This window comes from Taeniopygia guttata, chromosome 4 (assembly GCF_048771995.1).
Source record: "Taeniopygia guttata chromosome 4, bTaeGut7.mat, whole genome shotgun sequence".
NCBI classification, from domain to species: domain Eukaryota; kingdom Metazoa; phylum Chordata; class Aves; order Passeriformes; family Estrildidae; genus Taeniopygia; species Taeniopygia guttata.
The window spans coordinates 52,942,261-52,966,414 of NC_133028.1; the positions used below are offsets into that span (position 1 = coordinate 52,942,261).

A 24,154-nucleotide genomic window follows, 5' to 3' on the forward strand; every position below is an offset into this window, starting at 1 on the left:
GCCTTCTCCACCCTCTCACACTTCTCCTTCCCACCTGCCATCACTGGATATCACAGGAACTCCCTGTAAACCACCTCCTTTCTCTGACACACCTCATCTGTGAAGTAGGATGGGGAAATATAAGAGACTGTGTGTACACATGGGGATGATCCCAGCTCCTGTGACTTTAAAATTTCTGCTCAACACAGCACATTTGCAGGCAGAATGACTGGGAAGAGCACACAGGCAAAGCAAGTGAGTTGGGAGCACAATGAGGGTGTCAAAGGAGCTCTGCTTATAATTCCCTTTGGCTCCTGTCCTTCAATGCTGGACTTATCTCTTCCAAGTATCAAAGGCCTTTGAGGATCTGACACAAAAGGGTGGTCATGGATGTCATAAAGACAGAGCCAGACTTCTCTTAGTGCTGTCCAGGGAATAGAGAAGTGCAAACTGAAATACAAGGAACCCAAGAAAAAGCTTTGTTCTCTTTTTTAACCATAAATCTGGACAAACACTTGGATAGGCTGCCAAGTGAGGCTCTGGAGTCTCTACCCTCAGAGACCCTCTAAATCCAACCACACACATCCCTGGGTGTAGGGATGCCATCCCTGATCCTGATTTGAGCAGAGGTGTCGGACCAGATCATCGCAAAGTTGCCTTTGTGCATCAGCAACTCTGTTTCTCTCTTAATATTGATTAACACACCGTGAGAGCTGGCAGGGAGTATTCATGAGATTTTTCACAGGATTGTTTCATCCTTGATAAACTCCTGACCTCTCTCACAGGTCCACAGAACGACAGGCACTGAAGATACATATAAGTATCTTCACCACAAGAGAGTTACTGCTTTGGTGGTGGCACTATAGGTGGTGACAAAGACTTTAGAAGCCCACATGCACAAACAGAATGAGTGGTTTACTTCAAGAAGACCGTGTTACAACCCTGCTGCAGCACTCAGCTGTATTCAAAACATGGAAAAAAAGGTCATAAACAGGAAAGTAAAATTTAAAAGTCATAATAAAATAGAAAAATAACCAAGCTGCTTTTGCTTGACAAATAATATCTATCTATTTAAACAGTATTTATGACTAGGGTATATTTTAACATATTACCAGATATTTCTATATTTCTGTGCAGAAAAAAATCTTTCCCATCATGTGGAAAAAGAAATCCATAAAAATAATATCAATTCTAAATGATGAGCAGCTTCAGAACAAACTACCTCTTACATTAACTGACAAAACTATTTGGAGGATGTAGTAAGACATGCACAAAAGTGCCTTTTGTTAAAAAAATCTATCAACTGCTTTATGCTTCTATTTTGAGTCTCAATAAATAGCTATGTTTTTCTGAAAAATAGCTATGTTCTAGTAGCTAATAAATAGCTCAGTAAATAGCCATGTTTTTCTGTGTTTAGAAAAGTAAACACAATGCATTATAGGGGACACCTACCTGTCGTTTTAGAAGTTCAGTGTCCTGTAAATTAGTTCAAACAAGACTCAGAGCAAATACTCCTACAAGTCTTCAGAAAAGAAATATCAGATACCAAATTTGCACTAGTTTTGTATGGGAGAGAATTAAATCTTTTCATATCCGCTTGCTTTTATGGTGCTGTGTTGTGGATTTGTGACCAAATCAGTGTTATCAACACAGCAAGATATGCTTTAGCTATTGCTGAGCAGGGCCTGCACAGTTGCCAAGGCATTTTCTGCTCCTAACACTACCTTGCCACTCAAGTGGCTGGGAATGAGCTAGAATTTGAGCGGGGGTACAGTTGGTACAGCTGACCCCACCTGACCAAAGGGATCCAGCCATGTGATGCTGTGTTCAGCAGTTCAAGGTGGGAAGGAAGAAGGGGGAATGTTTGCACTCAGGGCATTTATCCTCTGAAGTACCCAGGAGGTGTGACAGAGCCCTGCTTCCCAGCAATGGATGGATGGATACATGGATGGATGGATGGATACCTGTCCACCCCTCAGAACTACTGAATTAATTTCTTTGTGTGTGCAGCTTTTGCTTCCCTGTTAAACTGTCCTTATCTCAGCCTGCAAGTTTTCATACTTTCTCTTCCACTTCTCCTCCTCGTGCTGCTGAGGGGTGCAGTTCACCCACTGCAGTTAACCCATAAAAGCACAGAAAGAACTAATTCTGTTCTATTTTTGCTAAACAACAAATACATCCCCCACTGCCTTGAAGATTCTGAGATTTAGAATTGCTAATAGCTCTACCTTCTACCTGCATAAACGTAACTCAATTCAATTTAAATAATTACTCCGTTAGATTAACAGTTTACCCTTTTCTGGGTCATGATTACGTCCTTAAAGAAGAGCACACAACATCACAGCATAAGCATTAAGCCACATCTAAATTAACTTCTGTTAGTTACTTAATCTCAAGAATTAATTCAAAGTGTTTAACAACTGCAATCTGATTTTCACAAGCCCTTTATTTGTTAAGAAACATACATTACTCTACAGACATTAATTTCCCACAGGGTAGTTACTCAGAAAGCTTGTAGTTGAGTTGACCTAAAAATCACAGCCAAAATGCTTAAATCCCTATCTGCCATTTCCATTTTTTTATCCTATTAGGATGTGAAAGGCACTTTTTCCATGCTAAATTAGAAATATAAGGCTCAAATCACTGAGTATCTATAGTCAGCAGTTTACTTCTATCTAGATAGCACTATTCAGCCAAAACAGTCCTGACAGTTCTTGCTTTAAGTGGTTTCCACAGTTTCTTTTCAGAACAGAGCAGAACGCCAAATTCATTGCAAAAGGGGAAATTTTGTTACTTTAATATCAATCTAGTTATAAATTAATGTTGTCAAGTCCACTCCTCATGAAGGGTGAACCATTGCCTTACAGGGTTTGCTTGAACAGTTCAGTAACAATTGATGTTCCTAAATATTCTCCCTCAAGAAGCCCAGCCTAGCAGAGACAAATTTGAATTACGCCAAAATAACATAATTCGGTGACAGAAAAAGAACAGCACATCTATTTTCATTATGACAGAGTTTTTATGAACACCATTGATACCAGATAATACACCCTCACAGCAAGTTAAAACCAGGTTGTAGCTATTCTGAGCACACACTGCTTGTTGCAAAGAAGGTTGTGCAGAAGACAAAGAATTCTGTGCATTTTACTTACCTAGTTCATATTTTTGCAAGAGTCTTGGCATATCTGAAAAAGGCTATTTTGTTTGAGGATTTTTTTCAACCTGAACTAAAGACTCTGAGCACTCAAATCCTCCCTCTAATTTCATTCACTGCCTTTCCAGGGCAGGCTGTTCAGGCATTAATAATGAATGCCAGTCTGTAGAAGGAGAGAATACCCCACAAGGTTTTCTCAGGCCTTTACAGGTCACATTTATGGGTCACAAAAAAAAGCCACATTCAACTCTACTTTCACATCTACTCTTGGTCACCCTTTGAAACCCATTCAACTCAAGGAATTTTCAATAGCAGCTTCCATCTTAATCAAAAGGATCAAACACCTGGAAGAAGCACCCTACCTTGAATTGCTGCACCCTGGGGACAAAAAATACTGCATTTATTCTGTGTTTCTTCTCACATAAGCACCACCTCATGTAGCAGCCACACATTGCATAGAAATCACAGCTTCCTGAAGGTCAATGTTAAAGCCACCTCAAGCAATTATGAAAATTCCTTCAATTCTCTCCACATTAGCAGCCAACTTAGTCTGATTCATACTCTGTGCTTAATCATACATCATCAAAATATCATACAACTCAGCATAAGCAAGAGGAACATAAAAAGACATCTTAGCCCTTATTCATGTACATTCACTGAAGTCCATGGGGGCACAGAATGTTCCTGTTCCTGTCATGATATAGCAACTGGATTAAAACCAGTGCTTGATAATAAATAAAGAGTGCTCAGGTAACATTAAGAATAAAGTTATCTGTGAGAAGCAATGAGCACACTTTCACGAGCTACAGATTTGGGTACAGCCTGATAAGGTACAATATCAAACACAGGAAGAGACTTAAATACAGTGGTTAGGATAACAGCTCCATCACTGTAAGTACCATTTCCGAAGTATACTAGAAGCCTGACTATTAACTACTAAGCCACCCCAAATCACTTAGGTAACAAAACTGAGGTGGAGTTACACACATATAATATCCAGGACACCAGCCAAAATTTAGATACTAATTGGATAATTACCACAGATGTTCTGGCCATAACACATTTTCATTAGAGACCTCCGCTTTGACTTTCTACCCCCTCCAGACACACTAGGAGTCTCAAATATTTGAAGTTAATCTCTCTTTTGCAAGCATATTTCTGTGTCAATCATTTACATTTATTCTATGTTCCCAAAACCCCAGATAGCCTGCTCTGTACTAAATTAGCAAATTATTAATTTCTAAAATGTAATGTTTAACTAACATACTCAACTAATTCCATTATCAAATTGAATTCCTGCCCATGAAATACTGCCCTGTATTCTGACACTGGGTTTTACATTCACTGTTCCTAATTTATGCTGTACACAAACATTTACTGAGATACTTGGTACTTCGAGCATCCCCACTTAACAAGCATAGGACAAGCATGAGAAAAAGGGAATTTTGGCTTAGCATCAGCACTGGATAGATAAGCAAAAAAAAACTCAGTAAAAACTTTAGTAATATAGTACTAGCATGCATCTTGAAAAATGATCTTTAGGCAAGGCAAAAAAAATTAAACTGAAAATTCAGAAAGGAAATGAAGCAAATTTTGATGTAATTGCAGTTACCCAAGTGCATGATAGGCAGCATGGGAGAAAACACGAATGCAATTATTTGACAGCTTGGCAACAGGGCCACTGTTAAAGCTGAGAGGAAAAAGGCAGGGATGTCCTTAGGCCTCAGAAGTCCCTGGTTTTATATCTGATATATAGGAACCACAGGAAAGATGCAAAGAAAAAAATGGCACAGACAAAGCAACAATCCAGAAAAATAAGTTGTGCTGCTCTAATTGGGCTGGCACAGGTTGGCAAGGCTGCTTTGCTCCAGGCAAAGGAAGCTGACGACACAGCACTGAAGGCAAGCACAAAAGTTTTTACCTACAAAGGTGAAAAGTTGAAGCTGAATTTAAGAAGCAAGAAACAGGCAACATTTAGAGAAGACTCCAGTACGAGAAATTGAAGAGATAAATGTGCTGAAGAGTGCCCACAGAAACACAGTCCTGCAGTGTTCACCCACTGAGACAAGAAGTTGAAAAATAAGGGTTTTTTAGTTAAGTAGCACATAGGTTGATAGACAGGCATGGGCAAGAGAGCAGCTGAAAAGACAAATCACTATTTTCCTTGCAAAGAATAGCAGAGAGGCAGAAGGGCAGATTTGCAAGAGCCAAGTAAGCGGGCAGTCTTAATCCTCTGCACAGCCCTATTTCTAGACAAAGTGAAAACACATGGATGCATACAGCACAGTGTAGCTCATGCCTTGGAATTGGGCAGTGTGATCCAGATGCTCCCACCATCCTCTTAAGTTTTTTTAGCATGCACAGTTACTTCCTCCCATTCATATCATCCTTCATGACTATCTGGTCTTAATGACTTTAATTTGCTAGCACTTGATTATCACACATTAAAAAAAGTTAAGATTTTGTCTCTGTACTGATAAATGTGATAGTCAGAATACTCAGCTTTCCATATTAGCCATTACTTTGGCATGATGGATAATTTTATTGCTTACACAAATCTCACTTTCTCTTAGTTCCAAGTTCTGCTATACATCAAGTCTCTTCCACCTGCTGCTCTGTCTCCTAAAACTCTTACAGAACTTACTTAGAGTGATTTGGTGGTATGATCTTTCTTTTTTTTTTTTTTTTTTTTTTTAATGCGGTAAATCTAATTTTCATTGTGTCAACTATCCAGGTTTACATTCTTTTCACTGGTCTTGCAGGACTGCATATTTCAGACCATTCAGGTCTTTTGCCTGTGCTGATTCATGTTTTTCTTTTTGTCTCCCTTACACATTGGAAAAGAAGAAACATTTAGGCAAAAACAGCAGGTGAAGCATAATTTCTACCAACCTTCTGAGACATAGTTAACTAATCTATATGTTATGTCAAAAAATTTAAATTTGTTAACTTATTGTTAAAGCATTAGAATGAGCAGAGCTTATACAGCGATATCCATCTCTTTAAATTGCATCACTACCAACATTTCTCATTTGGAAAGGGTCTATTAATAACATTAAACTGCTCAAACACACGTCCTGATCACTTGCCAAAACCATTCCTGGTGAAACGGTGCCCTCTTGTAGCAGGAATCGGCCACTGCAAGAACAGCGGCTTTGTAAACACATAATTGGCCATTCATCTCAAGCATTCCTTTCACATCATTATTTACAATACTACGAAATAGGCATGTTTGCAGAGTTATTTTGAAAGATTTTTTTTTCTTCCCTAAATTTCATTTACAAACAGCACTGGTCTTAGCCAGAATATAAATTACTTCTAGCACCTCACAAGTTAGTTAACCCCCCTCTTAGGGAAGCAGTGGTCTTGTTTGTAGGTTTGATACATATTCCCAGTATTTAGGAGGTCAATCTATCCAAACTTTTACCTTTCATCTTCAAAACAAGAACTGACAATTATGCAAGAATACTCTGCTGACCAGAATGTTTAGAATAAAGAACAATTTCTCAGATGCTGGTTTTTTACTTCCTGTCTCCGGTGAAAAATCTTGCACTCCTTTAGCAAGATTTTCTGGCTCCTCACTACCAGTTCACACTGCATGCCAGCAAGAAAAATAACACAAACAGGGGCAAAGATACAGGTATACAGTTTCTTCAGCTTAACAAGACATTTGGGTGATGCCAGAAAACCGGCACCCACAGCCACAGCTGCTCGTTCAGTGCCTCAGAACAGAAGTGCACAGCGATGCTGCCCTTGCCACAGGGGCCTCTGCTCTCCCCCAGGGATTTTCCACCCCTTAAATGTAAGTGGTTCATTTTTCTCCAGAACTGAAAAAAATAAATACAAATGAAAAAAATGAATACAGCCAATGTGACTCATGTTGTCATGAGACAGCCAGCCATGTGACTCATGTTGTTCTAAACACTTAAGGTTTTTTATAATAATTTGTGTAGTAACACCAATTCTTTACCTAGTATTTATTCTCATTAGCATCATTCATTTGTAGCCATCTGCTACAGTGGTGTCAAAGACAAATTGATTGTGACAAGTATTTTGAAGCGTCGCTTTTCCTGTTCAAATATTTATTATTATGAACATTCAATTTCTTTTTTTTTTTTTAATTTTGCTTCCAGAAAATTGTTTTTTTCTTTTGTCTTCTGGTTGTTCACGGGGGGGAGATGGTGCAGAGGGTGTTTTCAGGTTTGGTTTTGCTTGATTTACTTCCTAAACCTCACTTTTTACTAAAAAAGCTCTATTTTCTTAAAATAGGAACGTATTACCCACATGTATTGAGGGGAAAGAAGGAATAATTTTACCTTCCCTTATGAGCATGCTCTCTAATCTTGTTTTAGAAGTCTGTGATTATAATACCAGTAAGCATAAACAAATCATGTCGATATGGGGACAATCTTGCTAATGGCAGAAGGGGGAAAAAAGCTCAAATTTCATAAACAAAACACAAAGAAGGGATCAGATTACCATTTAATCCCATCCACACTTTGCCTACTTCCTGCTGTTCCTGGATTGTCACCTTCCCATTTCAATCATTAATATGGAGGTAAACAGACAGAAGTGCAATAGCATCAAATAGCCTAGTATTTAAATAAACACAGATCTGCCTAACAGCTTGGGTCTAAGAACCCAAAAAAGGTTCACAGGCCTGAGCCAGGATTAACCAGTATTTTAGTGCATGAACTCCATCTGCTTTGTATACCTACATGAAACAGCATCTTTTAGGTATCATCATGTTCTTTCTGGCTTTGAAAAATTACATGTTATTCACTGATATTTGGATGCAAACTTCCTTCAAAAACAGAAAAATACTAAAAGCTCCAAACACAACCAAATTATTAACACATGTCAGCAAGAAACTCTTCCCAGAAAGTATCCAAACCTTTTCACAGCACCACACCCTGCAAAAAAAATACTTTTAATATCTGAATCTGAGCCTGGATCACATTTTGGAAGCCTGAGACAGCTCCTGCCCTCTTTATTACTGTTAGTTGTGAGGTCACTGCTTCTCACTATAGCTACACCAACCAGAAAAAAAGCATAACCTTATGGATGTGGGAATAAAACTCACCATGCTGTTCATTTTAGAAGAGGACGAGCTTGCTCTCTGCTTCCTTAGGCTGTTAAGATCTTCTGCATTTCCATCCTTTGGTTTTATGATCAGCCGGCTGCCCCCAGCAGTGCCTTCTGAAGAGGACCTCAGTCGTTTCTCAACAAATCTGCCTTCCCTGTATGGACTGAGGCTGCTGGCAAGATCAACTACAACGAGAGAAGCAATCAGCAATTGTTACAGGGAACTGCTCTCTACAAGTATTTTCTTAATGAGAACACTGCTTTGCTTGAAATAATTACACTGAAAATAAATCATATGAGAAATATTCTGTGGAAAGCAGATCATGCTTCCCTAGATCAAGGTGTCACCTGGGCCCCCAGTTCAGCCCCAGAGACAGGCATGCTCAGCACACCATAGCCCAGGCAAGGGCTCCTCATAGAATCCAGAAAGATTCTTTGATCCATCTTTTTCCTTCTCCCTTTATTATAGGACATTCCCAAATTGCTGAAAGTAATATCTACCAGAGAAACTATCACTTGCCCGGTGGTGCCAGCCTGCCTTACCCTAGGCCCAAAGGCAAGTCCAGCTTTTGAAGGGCCAGGTGACAACTTTGTTACCCCTGCATAACAGGGATGCACATCAGTTTCCATTTCTGTTCAGCATTCCTAGTTTAGCCTTACACCTGCACCCTCCATCAGTCTGCAGTCAGGGGGCAAAATCCCAGTCCAGTTAAAACAGTAACACATCAGAAAAGAGGAGAAAAAAATACATTTTGACATGTCAGGGAAAATTTAGAGATGGGGACAGATAAAAGAGTAGTAGCATAATAAATGTCACACAGAAAATTTTACCTTTTGCATTTTGCAAGAGAATAGAGATTTTCTCTAAAGGTTCTCAAAAAAATCCATATCACATAAAAATACATAAAAGTATACTAAGAAATATGTGGCACATCAAACCTCCTCACACATCAATGTCACATTCACCATGCTATCTATAATGATATCAGGTATGATACCAGGTACAGAAGAGAAAATATCTATTACCAAAGAAAATGCACAGAAGTATTTTCTATTCACATCTTGGTTCAAATACTGTTTTAGAAAACCAAATGTTCAAACCAGTCTGTTTGCAAGAGGTATAAGTAATTATAACCACATCTTGCTGATTGCCATGTAAGGTTTTTCTGTATTTGACTCATTTCATATGGCACGCTTTTGTCTTATTTTCACTGGTTCCTTTGTACCCTTGATGAATTTCTAATTTGAAATACATTCTTCACAACACCAGAAAAAAAAGTATTTTGAACAGCACTAAAAACCAGAACTTTTCTATTTTTTTAAATCAACAACTTTTATATAGTGCAGTATTAGCTCTAGTAATAAGAGCTATTTACAGATGAGACAATGTGGCAAGGAAGACAAACTGAGTGTTCAGGACCAGTAATACAGATAAATGGGAATATTTTTTCCCCCAAAGTGACTGAGGTTTCGAGTGAAAGAGGAGCCTCTGGTGAAAGCTAATTCAGTGGATTAATTTGACTTTCTATTGCCATTTATATACAAGATACCCAAGTAAGCCTAGCAGTGACTAATAATTCAAAAAAGCAAGATTGCTTTTGATTGCTTATAATCTACATGCCTAGATAAATATCCAAGCAAAATGATGGGTGTGAATTTATAGGAGCTTATACTTATCATCATTCATCTTCTAACACAATCACTACAAATGCTGCCTTGTTAACTCTCAAATTTTGCCCCCTCACATAGAGCCTCAGGATTAAGCAAGAAAGCACCAGTCATTAAGCTGGCTGGAGAAAATCAGCTGTCAGAGATAAATGTCTTCTGACAGGTGTCCTTCACTCAAGGGCCTGGTGCCTTATTTATCTGTATCTCTATAGACTGGGATTTCTAGGCACAGTCTTTCCACTTAATCTTGTTAGTACTCCAAATTACTCTTCATAAACTACAGACCTAGTGTGAAATTTAGATGGTAATTAACTCCCTCGGTTTCACAGATGACAAAATGAGAATTTGGACATTTATTTCAGATGGAAGCAGAAACAGGATCTCTCATACTTTGATAAAATACCCACTCGGAGCTATTCTATAACATCAGTTGAGTAGAGAAAGCAAGACTCTAGAAATTTCTAAACCCCGATCAATATAAAGTAAACGGCATTGTTTCCCGTAATCACACTACAGGAATATTTGTTTCTCCGGTGATGTTTCCATCCCAAATTATGCAACCCCATGGCTCAAGTCCAAAATAGCCATGTCTCAAGGAATCGTAGCCTCAGCCTCTAACACAAGCTGGGAATTTGCATTCTAATTCATTTTCTATTAAGCAAAGCATAGCCATGAACAGCACTGATGGGTGTTTGCAAACTCTTAAACTCAAAAAAAACACAGACTTTGCCTTTAATTCCTATAGTTCTGGGGAGGACACAATTTCTACTTTCTGAACTTCACAGTTAGCACTTGCAATTCTAAAAAACACTTTATGACAAAACAGTCATTATAGAAATGATAATGAATGACTCATAATGAATGACTCAAAACCCACCAAACTCAAAAATGAAAAGACCATGAAACATACCTTTAGGATGGTTTGATTCATAACCCTGTTGTGTTTTAAAGGACTGAGGTTCAGAACATGGAACAGCGTTAGACCCCACTAGAGGAACTGTGTTTCTCATGTGCTTGCATGGAGTGCTTTCATCTCTGCTGCCACTCAACCCCCGTGCCTTTGGGGAGAGTGTCACTGGTTCTTCACTATGCTGTAACGTCAAGGTTCCTAAATGTGCATTTTCTGAGTTAATTTTTTCTATGTGGCTGGCATCATTAATATGTAGTCCATTGGCTTGCAACAATACTTTTGTTTGATTAGCAACTGAGGTTTTGAATAAGGTACTGGATTCCACACTGCATGAGCTTGCATGACTCACAGGAGATACAACAGCAGAATGGCCAGCACTTTGCACAGTCTCTCTCTCCCTCACAGGAGCAGCAGCAGGATTAAAGAAGATCTGAGAGGTAGAGACATCATGGCCAAAATCCTCTGTGAGCAGTGCCCCTGGCCCACTGCTGGGCAGGGCATCAGCCTCTGAAACAGAGTCCTCGGTCAGAGCGACGAAGTCCGAGGGGGTCTGGGCAGCCGTGAGGTCAGCCGAGAGCAGCGGGGACTGCAGGGAGCTGCCCATGCACTCCGTCGTCTCAGCCGAGCATGGAGGAGACAATTTGGCCATCACAGGTTCACTCTCCACATAGGATTTAACTTCCAGCAAGCACCTGGGCTGCTGCACAGAGGAAACTGACTGACTCTCTGGAACTGGTTTGGAAAATTTGTAGTGTGAGGAAAAAGATTTGGTGAGAAGTTTTCGTGTGGACTGTTTGACAGAATATCGGCTTCGCTCTTCTGCAAAGCCCGAATCATCGCCCTCATTCTTCCCAGAGCTTATGCAATTGATAAAGACATTCTTATTAGCTGAGGGCTCCTTTCCCTTTTCAAAATCGTCTGTCAAAGACCTTGTTATCTTCTTGTTACGTGAGCTGCCAAAGCCAACTGAATGCCTTCCTCTGCTTTTTATGTGCTCGTCTAAGCTGAGTTTTTGAAAAGTGCTAAGAGAGGACTGGGCACCATTTGAGATGTTAACATTTTGACTTGCCGAGTCAGACTTCTGCTCACTCCCTTTCTTGTTATGGAAGCTAATGGAAGGAGTGCGGAAAATACTCCGGCGCTTTCCGGTGCTCCCTGAGCTGGAGTTCGTGCTGGATGGGGAGGAGGTGTGGACACCAATGGCATTGGCAGAAGAAGGCGAGGAAGGAAGGGAGTCGTGTCTCCGGCTAACACTTCTCCTGAATATTGGCAAGCGAGATACGAGAGTCGATCGTCTGGATCCCGAGTCCCCCATCAGGGCACAAAGGGTCCGTGGTTCTTCACAGCCAATAAAATAACCTAGGATGAAATAAAAAACAGGGGGGAGGGAGGGAATAAGATTAATTATTCAGCCTCAAAGATCACTCAAACAGATTTGTCAGTCAGCCTAAATGCATGAGATGTCAACATCAATTTGCTGTACACACATTACTGAAGACTTGTAGCATTTCAAAGTGATGTTCAATAGCCAGCACTGAAAACTGAGCAAACATGTGGCTTAAAATATTCTACTGACAAAAGATCCAATTTTATATACAGTATTGGACAACAGTATTGTATACTGTTACACTGGGTAACAGTATAAAATCTAAATGCCAAAAGATCTATTAGTGTATCACCCAAACATCCTTGTTTTTAAGTTCTTCTTATAAACTGTAAGCGCTCCTCAAAGATAGTTCATTTTTCATGATCTGAGTAGAACATATCATTATTCTGTATTTCTAAACACTCAGATTTTTGCATGAAAGAAGAGGATATAAATTTTCAATCTTCATTGAATTTTCAGTTGGATTTTAATTACTTTATGTGCTTCTGTTAAAGGCTGTATGTAACACCTTCCAATACAGAAAATGATGGCATTGCAATCCAGCCAAAATATGCAACACCAAAAATTCTTCCTAAAGAACTGTAAGGTCAAGGATTTTACTGTCAAAATATGGGATCATGTCTCTAGATTTGAACTGTAATGTCTTCTTTGAACATTTTTCTGAAATCCTCTCACAGCCTATTTGCTTATAATTAGCTCTTTTTTCATGTTTTTTGAAATTAGTGAGAAGTGCTTCCATGCACAGGCACTTGTAATTTTTTTATAAATATTTAAGCAAAAGTTCTTTCAATCAGCACTGTAGATGTACTGGAAGAATATTAATCTTTATGAAATACAGACCAGTTCCATCTCCTTTTTGTTCTTGTTATAATAAACTACCTCTGTGAAAGACAGGACCACAGAGAGACAGTAATAAAAACATGTATATATAATCACAAGAACAGGAGAAGCTGTAGGAATTATGCCCCAATGTCACTTCATGAGCTGCTGGTGCTCAGCACGTAAAAATAAACTCCAAGTCATCTGTCTAGACAATGTTTGTATGTCAACTGCAAAAACAAAGTAATTCATCTAATGAGCAATTTAATATGTGGCTCAGCAAGTATCAGTCAGCTATATATATTTAGGTAGTGTATACATACACACACATATATATAAATGGAAACAGAATTTATTTAAGTTTTATTAAAACTACATACATGTTATATAACTGTGAAAGAATGAGTAACAAGCTCAAAGACTGTTTCTGACTAGAGGCTGAATTGCACTTTTCTGCTGTTAACATTTCTTTTTAAATGCTACTGCATCTTCAGAGTGGAGTACAGCTCCACTCTGAAGATGCAGTGCCAAGCAGCCACACTATTCACAAGCATCAGGAATCAATAAGCAATTTTGTAGTTTAGGATGAGAAAAACAGCTTGAGAATAGTCACGAATTGCAAGAAGCCACTGGTGAGCTCTGGTGGCAAGCTACAGCCTGACCTAGACAACGCCCATTGTTCTGTGACTGAAACCCCAATTTGAATTGTCTGTCTAGGGCAAAACTGGCAATACAGGACCACACAGAGTTACCAGAAAAACTTGACATCCAGCAGTGAACTGAAGCACAGCCAGCTGTTCCATTTCACTGACAGGTATGAAAGTTTGCATTTAGACCACTACATAAGAGCAACTGCAGTGGGAACAGTGCCAAGAACGCACGGCTCTGTGAACTCCCACAGGAACTGGTGTTATCCCAGCTTGTTCACCCGTCCACAACTCTGCCTACCCAAAATGGGCTTTTGAAAGCCACATCAAACCCTTCATCCCCTCCCCTTCTCTGGCTTCTTTAACCACTCCAAGACCCTAACTGCATTGGGGTTTCTTTGCTGTAGTGACTCTCTACCTTGCAGGCTTACTGGTACACATGGATAAGCACATACACACATGATTTTTACAGATTGTAAGAATTCTTTCCTGTGTTTTAAAGAGAGATCGAAATTGCTGACAAAAAAAACCAAACCTTTAGCATGCAGTTGTACAATAGAATAGATTAACAAAGTACTTTTAAAAAATACCTTAAATCCCTATAGGCATTTTATGGGTGTATAAAACATTTGCTGCTGCTGTTCTCCTGCCCATAGCTTAAACTGTCACTTCACTGAAGCCATCCTAGTTTGTAACTACAAAATTTTCCAAGCTGAAACCAGAAGGAAGCAGAAAACTGAGCAAAAAGCACACTCTGTAACTTGCACTAGGAATACAAAGACTGTGTCTAAATAATAAGAGATTATTCCTAAAGATTGACCCTGAATAAACATAGCTTTGGCCTTCCAGTTGGTAATAAATTTTAATAGAATATATTGCCTCTAACAGCAGATAACAAAATGGCATTTATTCAGTTGATTCCTCCTTTCCTGTCTCGTGAAGGAAGAACACAAACTGTCAGCATTCCTCTAATTGTCTAAGCAGCAGAAATCCTCACTCAATACAGTACAATACACTGTTTTTTTCTAGGTCTAAAACAGCTATCAGAGAATATTTCTTAAAGCATACACCATTGTGCAAATATACCTGTATACATGCATGCCCATGTGCATACACTGTTTGAATGTTGTGAATGTTCTAGTAAGATTTTTAACAGTAATGATTTAATAGAATTACATATCATATATATACACACACATTTTGCACTGTTAACCAGTCAAAGCTTATCATTAAGTTAAAATGACAACTTCTCTGCTTGCAACACAAGGAAAAATAACAAGTATTTCAAGACAGCAATACTTTCAGATACTACTGAAATCTGGTATTCCGTTAATTTTTTTTTATTTTTTTGCTTACAGCAGAGGAGCTATAAACTGTCATATATGTCCTCTTATGACTAACGATTGGAGGTGTTTCCTTTCAGTCTCCACATTTAACATGAGTATTTGTACTTGCAACTTTACACTAATAACACTTACAGAGTAAAATTCACTCCAGCTACATCCCCGCAAAACCATTAATTTTATTTATTTAAAATCCTTTTCTCTACTGGCATCATTCTTAAAACCTTCAACAGAGGAAAAAGAAAAGAGAAGAGAAAGACACCTTTATTTAGACTCCTTGTTTAGGACAAAATATGCTAGCACATAATGAGAATACTCAAGAAAACAGGCACACTATTCTGTGTGGACGTTTGAATCTTGATCAAATACACAGCCATTACTTTGTAATACTTTTGAATTCTAAAACCCAGTTACTACTGAAACTGAAATATTTACTCAGTGCTGAACAAGACAGAAAATTTTTGCTTTTTATGGAATGCATTTTTCAATGCATATTCTTGCAGCTGGCATTACACAAGACATGTTAATATAATGACAGAAAATGACAAAGCTACTATGCAAACAACTGCAGGCATAGTAATAGTGGATTATTTCGGAAAATTCTCTTCCTCAAGAGCTTGGCTACAGCTGAGAGTTTCTGAGCTCCTGTGCTCAGACCAATGGAATTGAGAAACCAAGTGTGAGCAAAATATTTAAAAAGTTAATGAGATGGAAATAGCTTCCTTTCATGTTGGTCTGCACCAAAACATTGCAAAATGCAAATTAATCTTAAAAATATCTTAATATCACATATTTAATTGTCAGAGAAGACCAAGAAGTCAAGTTTTTTATAGTTGGGCCTTACTCTTTCCCCACAGGAGATCTTTGGAGGAACCATCCAGCTAATGTTGTAATATCAGGCCTTTATCTTGCCTACAGAAGTTGTCTGACTATAAAAAAACACAAGGTAAAAATTATACAGGTATAATTGTATATAGTATACATTGTATACTATATACAATTATTGTATATATTACTGTATTGTATATATTACTGTATCTTGTCAAAAGAGACAAATTGCTCAACTTTCAGACAGTGAATCTAATTGTAGGAAGAAAAACCCACAAGTGTTAAAACAGGCAAAATTGTCAAAATATTACACCAGTATCTCCAGAGAAATCTACTCCATCAGTTCAACAGCTGAAACCCAAAATACAGTACTTTTTATTTCAGCTTCTGCCCAGCAGCTACTCTCACAAGTGTGCCAAAACTCAGCCCTTTCAATAAACAGCAATTCCTTGTGCTTCTGGTTTTGAACCCCAGCAGATGGAGCCATGGGTCTACTTTCTCAATAACTGCAAATATGAAAAAGCAAGTCTGTGCCTTTTACATTTCTTACTACCTTTGAGGCAAAATTTAGGAATTGAAATTATGTGTGAATTTTACCATTATCATAATTACATGTATACACAAAAGACAAGATATGTTTATTCAACACTGTAATGTGTAGGGGAGTGCAAACACTGTCTTCATAAATAAACAAACACACTACTACCTCTCAACACTTTCTAAACAAAGCTTCCCTAAAGCGGTTCTTAAACATGCAATTCCTAGAAATATTAAACAACATCTTCCACACGAGAAACAAAATTGAATTAGCTATCAAAGTTTAAAATGGGAGATGACATGACACACATAGCTGAAACGCCTCAAACCTTAAATCAGAGCAGAATATCAATAAGCATATGGAAGATTTTTAGGCTTCACTCATAGTTTAAGGATGATGATACATTTTCTTTATTACTTAGACCTGGGAACTGTACAATAAAGAAGAACACACAGGACTAAGATATTCATCTTACACTGCGAAAATCCCGCCTCCATCCCTCACAGGAGCACTACCATGCAGCAGGAGGCAAGGACCACATCACACAGCCAGTCTCTACAGACCAGCTGGCTCCAGCCTTACACAGAAATTAAATTTGCCCCAGGATACTACAAATACCCACAAAACTACATGAAAATAAATGGTTTTAATTGTTGGTGCGTCAACAGAAGTCCTGATGCAGCTGATACACTTGCAAGTAGTAGTCCTTTAGTCCATGGGGTAACATTATAGCCTGTGGCTCCCACCCAAATTGTTAAGCTTCCATCATCTGGATTCCAGCACTGCGCATTTAAGCATTACTGCTGTCAATAAAGTTCTAATATTATTTGTCTCTCTAGTATGTTTGTGACTTGGTTTTACCTGCACAGCTCCCAGAGGTCACTGTGTGTCATCAAGCCTGTCCATGAGCACAATGCAGGAGTCTAAAAAAGCCATTAACATCAGTTTACATTTAAAACAAAAGCAAACAAACACCAAATAAATACTCAGGGCTTTAGTGGTTACCAAGGACAATGTAACCAAATTAATAGGATCTTATTGAAAACACCAGCAAAGCCAAATGCCTGAACAATAGAAAGCACTAGCTAGGAAAGGGGGTTTTGAAACAATCTGGGTTTGCAAATTAAACGAGTGAAACTCTAATACATAACAGCTTCACTTGCTTTTGTGAATAACACTCTTCCCTCTTCCTTCCTTGTGCATGTAACCCTCGCAGCATGGTAGCATGGTACAGAGCTACAGAGTGTATTCTGTGGAACAGCAGCCACAGTCATCATTCTCACAGTCAAATTTTACAAGCTCCTACCATGTCCACGCCTGCTTGGAGGTTAGTTTTTCTGAACAGTTTTTATAAACAACTGGAGAGTACCTAACACAGGTTATGTATGTCTATATATGCACTTGTAAAATTCCACACTCATATTCCACTCTGTACTGAAAATGTAATTGGGCAACAAAAGCTTTTATGTATCTGGGAAAAAAAAAAAAAAAAGAAAAAAAACCAAAACAAACCACAAAAAGGACAACCCGCACACACAAAACAAAAAAAAAAAAAAAACCAAAAAAAAAAAAAAACAAGAACACAGAACACAGAATCCAACCACTGAGTTACCCTAAGGCAAGAGATGAGATTTCTTTCAGTTTCCTGCATTCTGCAGCCCAGGCCTATCTTTATTTTCACATACTCCCATGCTTTCAGGAAATGAGAGAGGAAACAAGCAGATAAATTTGCAATAAAGAAGTCTGAAGCTACACAAATACATCAAAAGTCCAACTCCCATTCTGACTGGTCTTGTACCAGTTGAAGACAGTGATTTCATATATCCATAACTGCTATTCCCAGTGTTGTGATTGAATTAGAAGTGCAATCATCATTCAAAGACAGTAACTGTAGGTAAGTTATCTAATATGTCCTCTTTTGACTTAAGTTAGCCAGAAGGCAAATGTTAGCATAAGTTACACACAACTCATTCTATCATTTATTATCACTGGGTATGTAAATTTATCCTACTTGTACCATGTGAACTGTGGCTGTACTAAAGGAGAACCAGGGTAACTGATCTTTAAAACCTAGTGGCCACAGACCTCCCACATTTGAGCCACCCCCATTTCAAATGTCTCTGTATCACAGCCAAGGTTATCTCAAAGCACTTCAGTATCATATACAAAATAATAGAAGAGTACCAATGTTATTCTTAGTCTTTACATAGACCCAGCAGCCAGCTGCTCTTCAGTAAGAACTGGAATAAGCTACAGCAAAAAACTGATTGTGTGAAGATAAACTTTCACCTATTCAACACTCAGACCTAAGAAAGGTCAGAAATGGGATATGGACTATACCACAGTGAAGAAGCAGTCCCATTCATGTTTTGTTGTGTTATGTACCTTTTCTAACGGAGGAGAAACCACTCCTCTCTCACCTCTGTCATTCATCTGGATTCTGAAGAAGTATAGAACGCATTTCTTACAACATCTGGTATTCACAATATTTAACAGTTTAATTAGAAACTGTTTACAAGTATAAGTAATTAGTTACAAGTATAAGTAATACCCTGGAAATGCAAGCATCAAAGAGCATGAGCTTGCCTTGTGATTCAAATGCCATGGCATCAGCTCCCCCAGTTATCCCCAAATATGCTTGCATACAATGAATTATTCACTTTTACCAAGTGAAGTGGACTTACTCAGATCCCTGAGTACACATGGAAATTATACCATGAAGGGACAAAGAGAAATGGACTAATTTTGAGACATCTTGGGTGGACATAGAGATAGCAGTCGGGGGACTGGGAAGGATTCAATATTATGCCATCCTTCTTCTCTCACATTTTTCTGTCCTCTCACCCCCCTTCTTAATGCCCACAATTGTGTTTTTACAGTGCTTAGGGATAGCAGAAAAGCAGGTTCAAACAACATTTTAAGGAAAATAATTATATTTGGACTTCACACTAGATAATAGTATTTAGTCAAACATAGGATGTGTTTATATATAAACAATTTGACTTTTGGCTGTGCTTTATTTTAACTAAAAGGGAAAAACAACCTACAAACACTTAAGGGTATTTTTTTTCTTTCATGAATGAAAAATAGGTGTGAGATGCCTACTAGAGCACATTGAAAAACAGCAGATCTAGTATTTGCCTCAGCCCAGGACATAAAGAGAGGAAGAGACTTCTTGCCAGCCATTTGCTCTGGAATTCAAGTGGAACAGATCACTGCTGCACAAGGCAGTTGGAATTCTCATGAGGAAAATACACAGAATAACACAGCCCTAGCTCTGTGCTGTTCAGTGCATAAAAATTGTTGCTAGAGTGAAGCAAAGCACCAATATTGGCTACTACTCCCAAAGGCATTCAAAGCATCTCTATCAGTGCTGCCTCCCCCCACCCCACCCAAAAAAAAAAAAAAAAAAAAAACCCCAACAAAAAAAAACCCACAAAAATAACCACACACCAAAAACAAACAGCTTCCTGAAAATATTCTGCTGTCTCACAAGACATCATAAGGGTCTCTAAAGCACAGTCCATTTGATCTGCACAGTTAGTAGTCCACTCAAGTTCAGCTTTAATGTGCTCCTTCTTAAATCTGCGTCTCTTGCTCATCTCAAGCAACCACCTCACAACTGTCTCAGCACGGTGCAGTCCCAGCAGAGCTGCAAGTCTTTGTTCAGTGCTTTCTCTCACTATTCCTCTTACCTTCCTGAATCACAGCTCCAATGTCAGCAGCAATTTACTTTTTATTATAAAGCTTCCTGCACGTTTCCCAGTCTGGCTCCTTTTCAGTCTCAAGTGCTGCCTGCCTCTGCTGTGTATATGGCAACCAGCGAATCAGTGACAACAAGGGTTGGGATCATTTATTACCTCTGTCACTGGTTCAGTGTGTGACCTTAACTGCATTAAAAAGGACCAAATCCTCATCTGCTGTAAATTCAACAGGCTCCAATGAAGTGGATCATGCTGATTTAAACCATTTGGCCTTTCATCCTTACAAGCCTCAATCATCCCATCTGTAATTCTTCATTAACTCTTGCAAAAGCAACACTTGGACATGCATGATCCAATCACTCCCAGCACACAAACTCATAATTTAAGCAGATCTAAGCAGGGTTACTCTTTTCTCTTTTTTTTCTTTTTTTTTTTATGCTGACCAAGGACAGAATCCCTTAATGGATTACAATAAAAATTACTAAAACCCTAATAAATTAATCATGCAGTTCTGAAGAGCCATACACCTGTGTTCCATTCCAGCTTCTCCTTACATGTCTGCTTAGAGCTACATTAAAAACAGAGCACTGAGACAGACATGGTTTATCTCAAATCCTCACAGCCAAAAAGGCAGGGTGCTAAAACTCTTACGAGGGATCCACTGTGTTCATGTCCCATGGAAGTCAAGAGCACCACTCAGATCTTGAAAGAAGCATGTGCTTTTGAGTGAAAGGATTTAAAAAATACTATGTATCTGTGGCTATTCTAATTCATGAAATAAAATGTGAAAACTTTGCCTAACACTAAGCAGTTTAATTTACAGACTGGCCTTCAATCAAGAAAAAGGTAATTTGAGTATATCACTGTTGCAGCTGTTGACTGCATTACCACAAAATAATATAACAGCTCTTTTCCAAGTTTCTCTAAGCTCAACACAAAAGAACAATTCCCAACTTATGCCTTGAAAGAAATCTGGTGATGCAAAATCAACTGATAACACACAGACTGAGGATTCAGATATTCAGATTGACTGAAAACTTCCAGGCAAGCTACTCCCAGCTTACTAACTTTAATGAAAGGGAATTACATTGATTCCTGTTCCCTGCAGTTTCTACCACACATAAGACGCGTGCCTCATGGGGATGAATATTAAGTACACTGCTAATTACCATCATCAACACTGTGTAATTCCATTATTTTAATTGCCAACTAACTGCTTACATTTCTTTGTATGCTAATGTACTCCACTGGACACTACTTATAAGAATACATTTTTAGGAATCAAACACACTACATTTAGAACTAAATCATGATACTTATTATGTTCTACCTAAGACTTCCATGAACCTTAGCAAAGACTCAGGCAAGACTCCTTTTGTTATAGTGAAATTATAATTATTTCCAGATTAAATTTATCACACTCATTTCCACCTGTCTTCTTGCTAATAAAAACAATGAAAGAGAAGAACACTCCAGACAACTCAATATATTCATATACTTAAATTCTAATTGCAAGTTGTTAATCAAACATTAAAACACAGTGGTTCACATTTCTGTAGCATTAAGTGAAGCACACTTGAATATAACCAAGTGCCACAGTAATGCCTGGAACCACATGTACAAGTTTACACACACAAAGTAAAGACCTGCATTTCGTTTTGAAAACTGAAGGTTAACAAAGTCTAAGCATAAAACTGAGCCCACAAAGCAAGCACAGAAAGAAATAAAAGAAATAAACTTATGTTGTTCTGTTCTTTTGAGAGTTTTAAAGCTTTTCTAAAAGTTTTTTATGCCTTCTGATGTTTATATATTTTTACTGATTTTTTTCACACTGTTCATGCAAATAATAATTGTTTTACATTCTTCTTTGTGGGTAGAGAGAATTGATGAACTGTTAGTTTGACCAGTGTGGTTGGATAAGTGACTATTTCATCCTCCAATCCATGGTCACTTTTTGATTATTCTATATATAGTAAAATCAGAAAATAAAATCTTTTTTTAGTTCTTTTTCTTCCATCTTTTACATAACATGCATCTGTAAGTTATTTCATATAGCAGTATAACAAACTTGAAAACTCAGAGCTGCCTAAAGAGAACAAAATCATCATGGAAGCTCCTAAGGATTCCAGAAAAAAATGAACGCTTAATTTAATTTCTTTCTCTGAATTTAAGAACCCAGTTATCTGGCACTTCACAGCCTGTTGTTCACAAGCCAACACAAACTTCCATTAATGTTAGTTTTCAACCACAGTTATACACAGAACAGTCAACAACAGGATGGAATATCACAGTTTCCATTTACTCCAGGTATTATATAAATATCCAAGTCTTTAAGTGGAAGAGTAACCAATTGACTCATAAGAACCTATCCCTCTCATCAGAATTACGATATCAGGAAGATTTTAACCTAATAGGTATTTTAACTTTATGTTTAGATTTTAGAGTCCTTAGATATGAAAAAAATTTTACTGTATGTTCCTGGATGTCTCTGGTGTGCTTTGTCACTGTTAACCACTGTACAGCTTCTAAAAGGCTTTAATCAGAATCCATCATTATGTCCAAGCGGGCATCATTTGCTCCCCTTCATCACCAAATATAACTCTCAAACCTAATCTGATTTCCTGAAACATCAGGGACATTGAGTGACAGCATTTTTATAGGAGTGGGTGCTTCCAGTCCTGAAAGTCCAATCAAATAATTAACTTCTTAGCAGGGTGCAATCTATTTGCCTTCTGCCTCCTGGCTAGGATGACAGAGAGGTAACTACTACACCATGCCTAGAAGTTTGGTAGGAAGACAAATTACTATTTCTTTACAACATGTTCCCTCACCTCTAAGCAACACAAATCTGTAGTCAATGTTTTGCCACCAACAATTTTAGCACATACAAAGGATCAACAAATACATAGAAACAGAAATTTGGACAGCAAGGATGCCAACAGGAATGGAGAAATGACAGCAGAAATAACCTCTAATGTCAATTCAGATTTGGAGACCTGCCTCCCAACAGGAGAGATGCCTATGGAGATACACGACTGCTCAGAAACTCAAGGAAGAAATTCAGCTCACCTCTCAACCTAGAGGAAGATATATGCCTAGAACAGGGAGTCAAAGAAAAAAATGGCAAAAATGCACAATCTATTTTAAAAGTTAATAAGAGACAAAAATTGAAAAGAGAAGTTTGGTCAAAAAAACACATTGGAATGAGAAAGAGTCCTAAAGTCTTCAGTTTGTTTTTTAGTTCCACTGAAAGATACATCACAGTATCTGACTCACTGCATAAGGAGTTTCTCTCAGAGCCAATCAAACTCAAGTGGAACTTAGAAAACAGATCTTCTAAACAAGCATGCTACAAGGTTCCATTTTTCTTGAGCTAACTCATAGATGTTAACTAATTCAGTTCTGCCAACCACTTAAGCACATGCTTGACTTTGAGAATAATCTCACCCCTATTCAGTAAAACACTTAAAAGCACACATTTCTTCTAAAACATAAGTGATCCCATTGACTTCAAATGGGACATAAGCACAATGCTAAGTGCTTTGCTGGATCAGTGCACAAAGACATAATTTAGCCCCCTTCACTAGATGAATTGGACATCCTGTGTCTTGCCATTTCATAACAAAAGACCAAAGAAAAGTAAAGCAAGCCTGAAAGGGTCAAATTAAGTATGTAGTTACTGTAACCCAAATTGTCCTGTTCTGAATGCTTTTTATGGTTATTGTGGAAGCTGAAATGAATTCTCAGTATGCTTTATACACTAAGAACAAATGAATGTGTTATTTTTCCAAATTTATGCACAAGCCTAATTGCTATGCAGGCACCATTAAGAAGATCTAAGAAATGCAAAACCAAGATACCATATGGTTCTCAGTTCCAAAAATCAGAAACATACGAGCAGATTTCATGCACTTGTGTGTGAACACAAAATTCAGATTAGAAGACAGCTCAATTCAGCAGGGCTCCAGCCTTGAATGTATTAAAGAGGTGTCAAAAAACAACTATGGATATTTCCCAATTACCTCAATAAGTAATCCATTTCCACAGTAATTGTTTAAAGGCTAATAATACCAGGTTTTAAAAAATTGATTC

The 24,154-nt window shown here is 38.1% G+C and overlaps 1 protein-coding gene across 11 annotated transcripts in view; it reads right to left on the reverse strand.

Moving 5' to 3' along the window:
* Positions 1 to 24,154, reverse strand: part of CCSER1 (coiled-coil serine rich protein 1) — a 617,316-nt gene that overhangs the window by 536,492 nt on the left and 56,670 nt on the right. For all 11 annotated transcript variants that reach the window (XR_012055746.1, XR_012055747.1, XM_072928594.1 and 8 more), the window contains 2 exons: positions 10,797 to 12,155; positions 8,217 to 8,404 (listed from right to left, as the gene is read on the reverse strand). Coding sequence is in view for 9 of the 11 variants with exons in the window: in XM_072928593.1 (XP_072784694.1) it covers positions 8,217 to 8,404; positions 10,797 to 12,155 (1,547 nt within the window). In the remaining 2 variants the exon portion in view is untranslated. Of the gene's footprint in view, positions 1 to 8,216; positions 8,405 to 10,796; positions 12,156 to 24,154 lie in introns of those variants that run through there.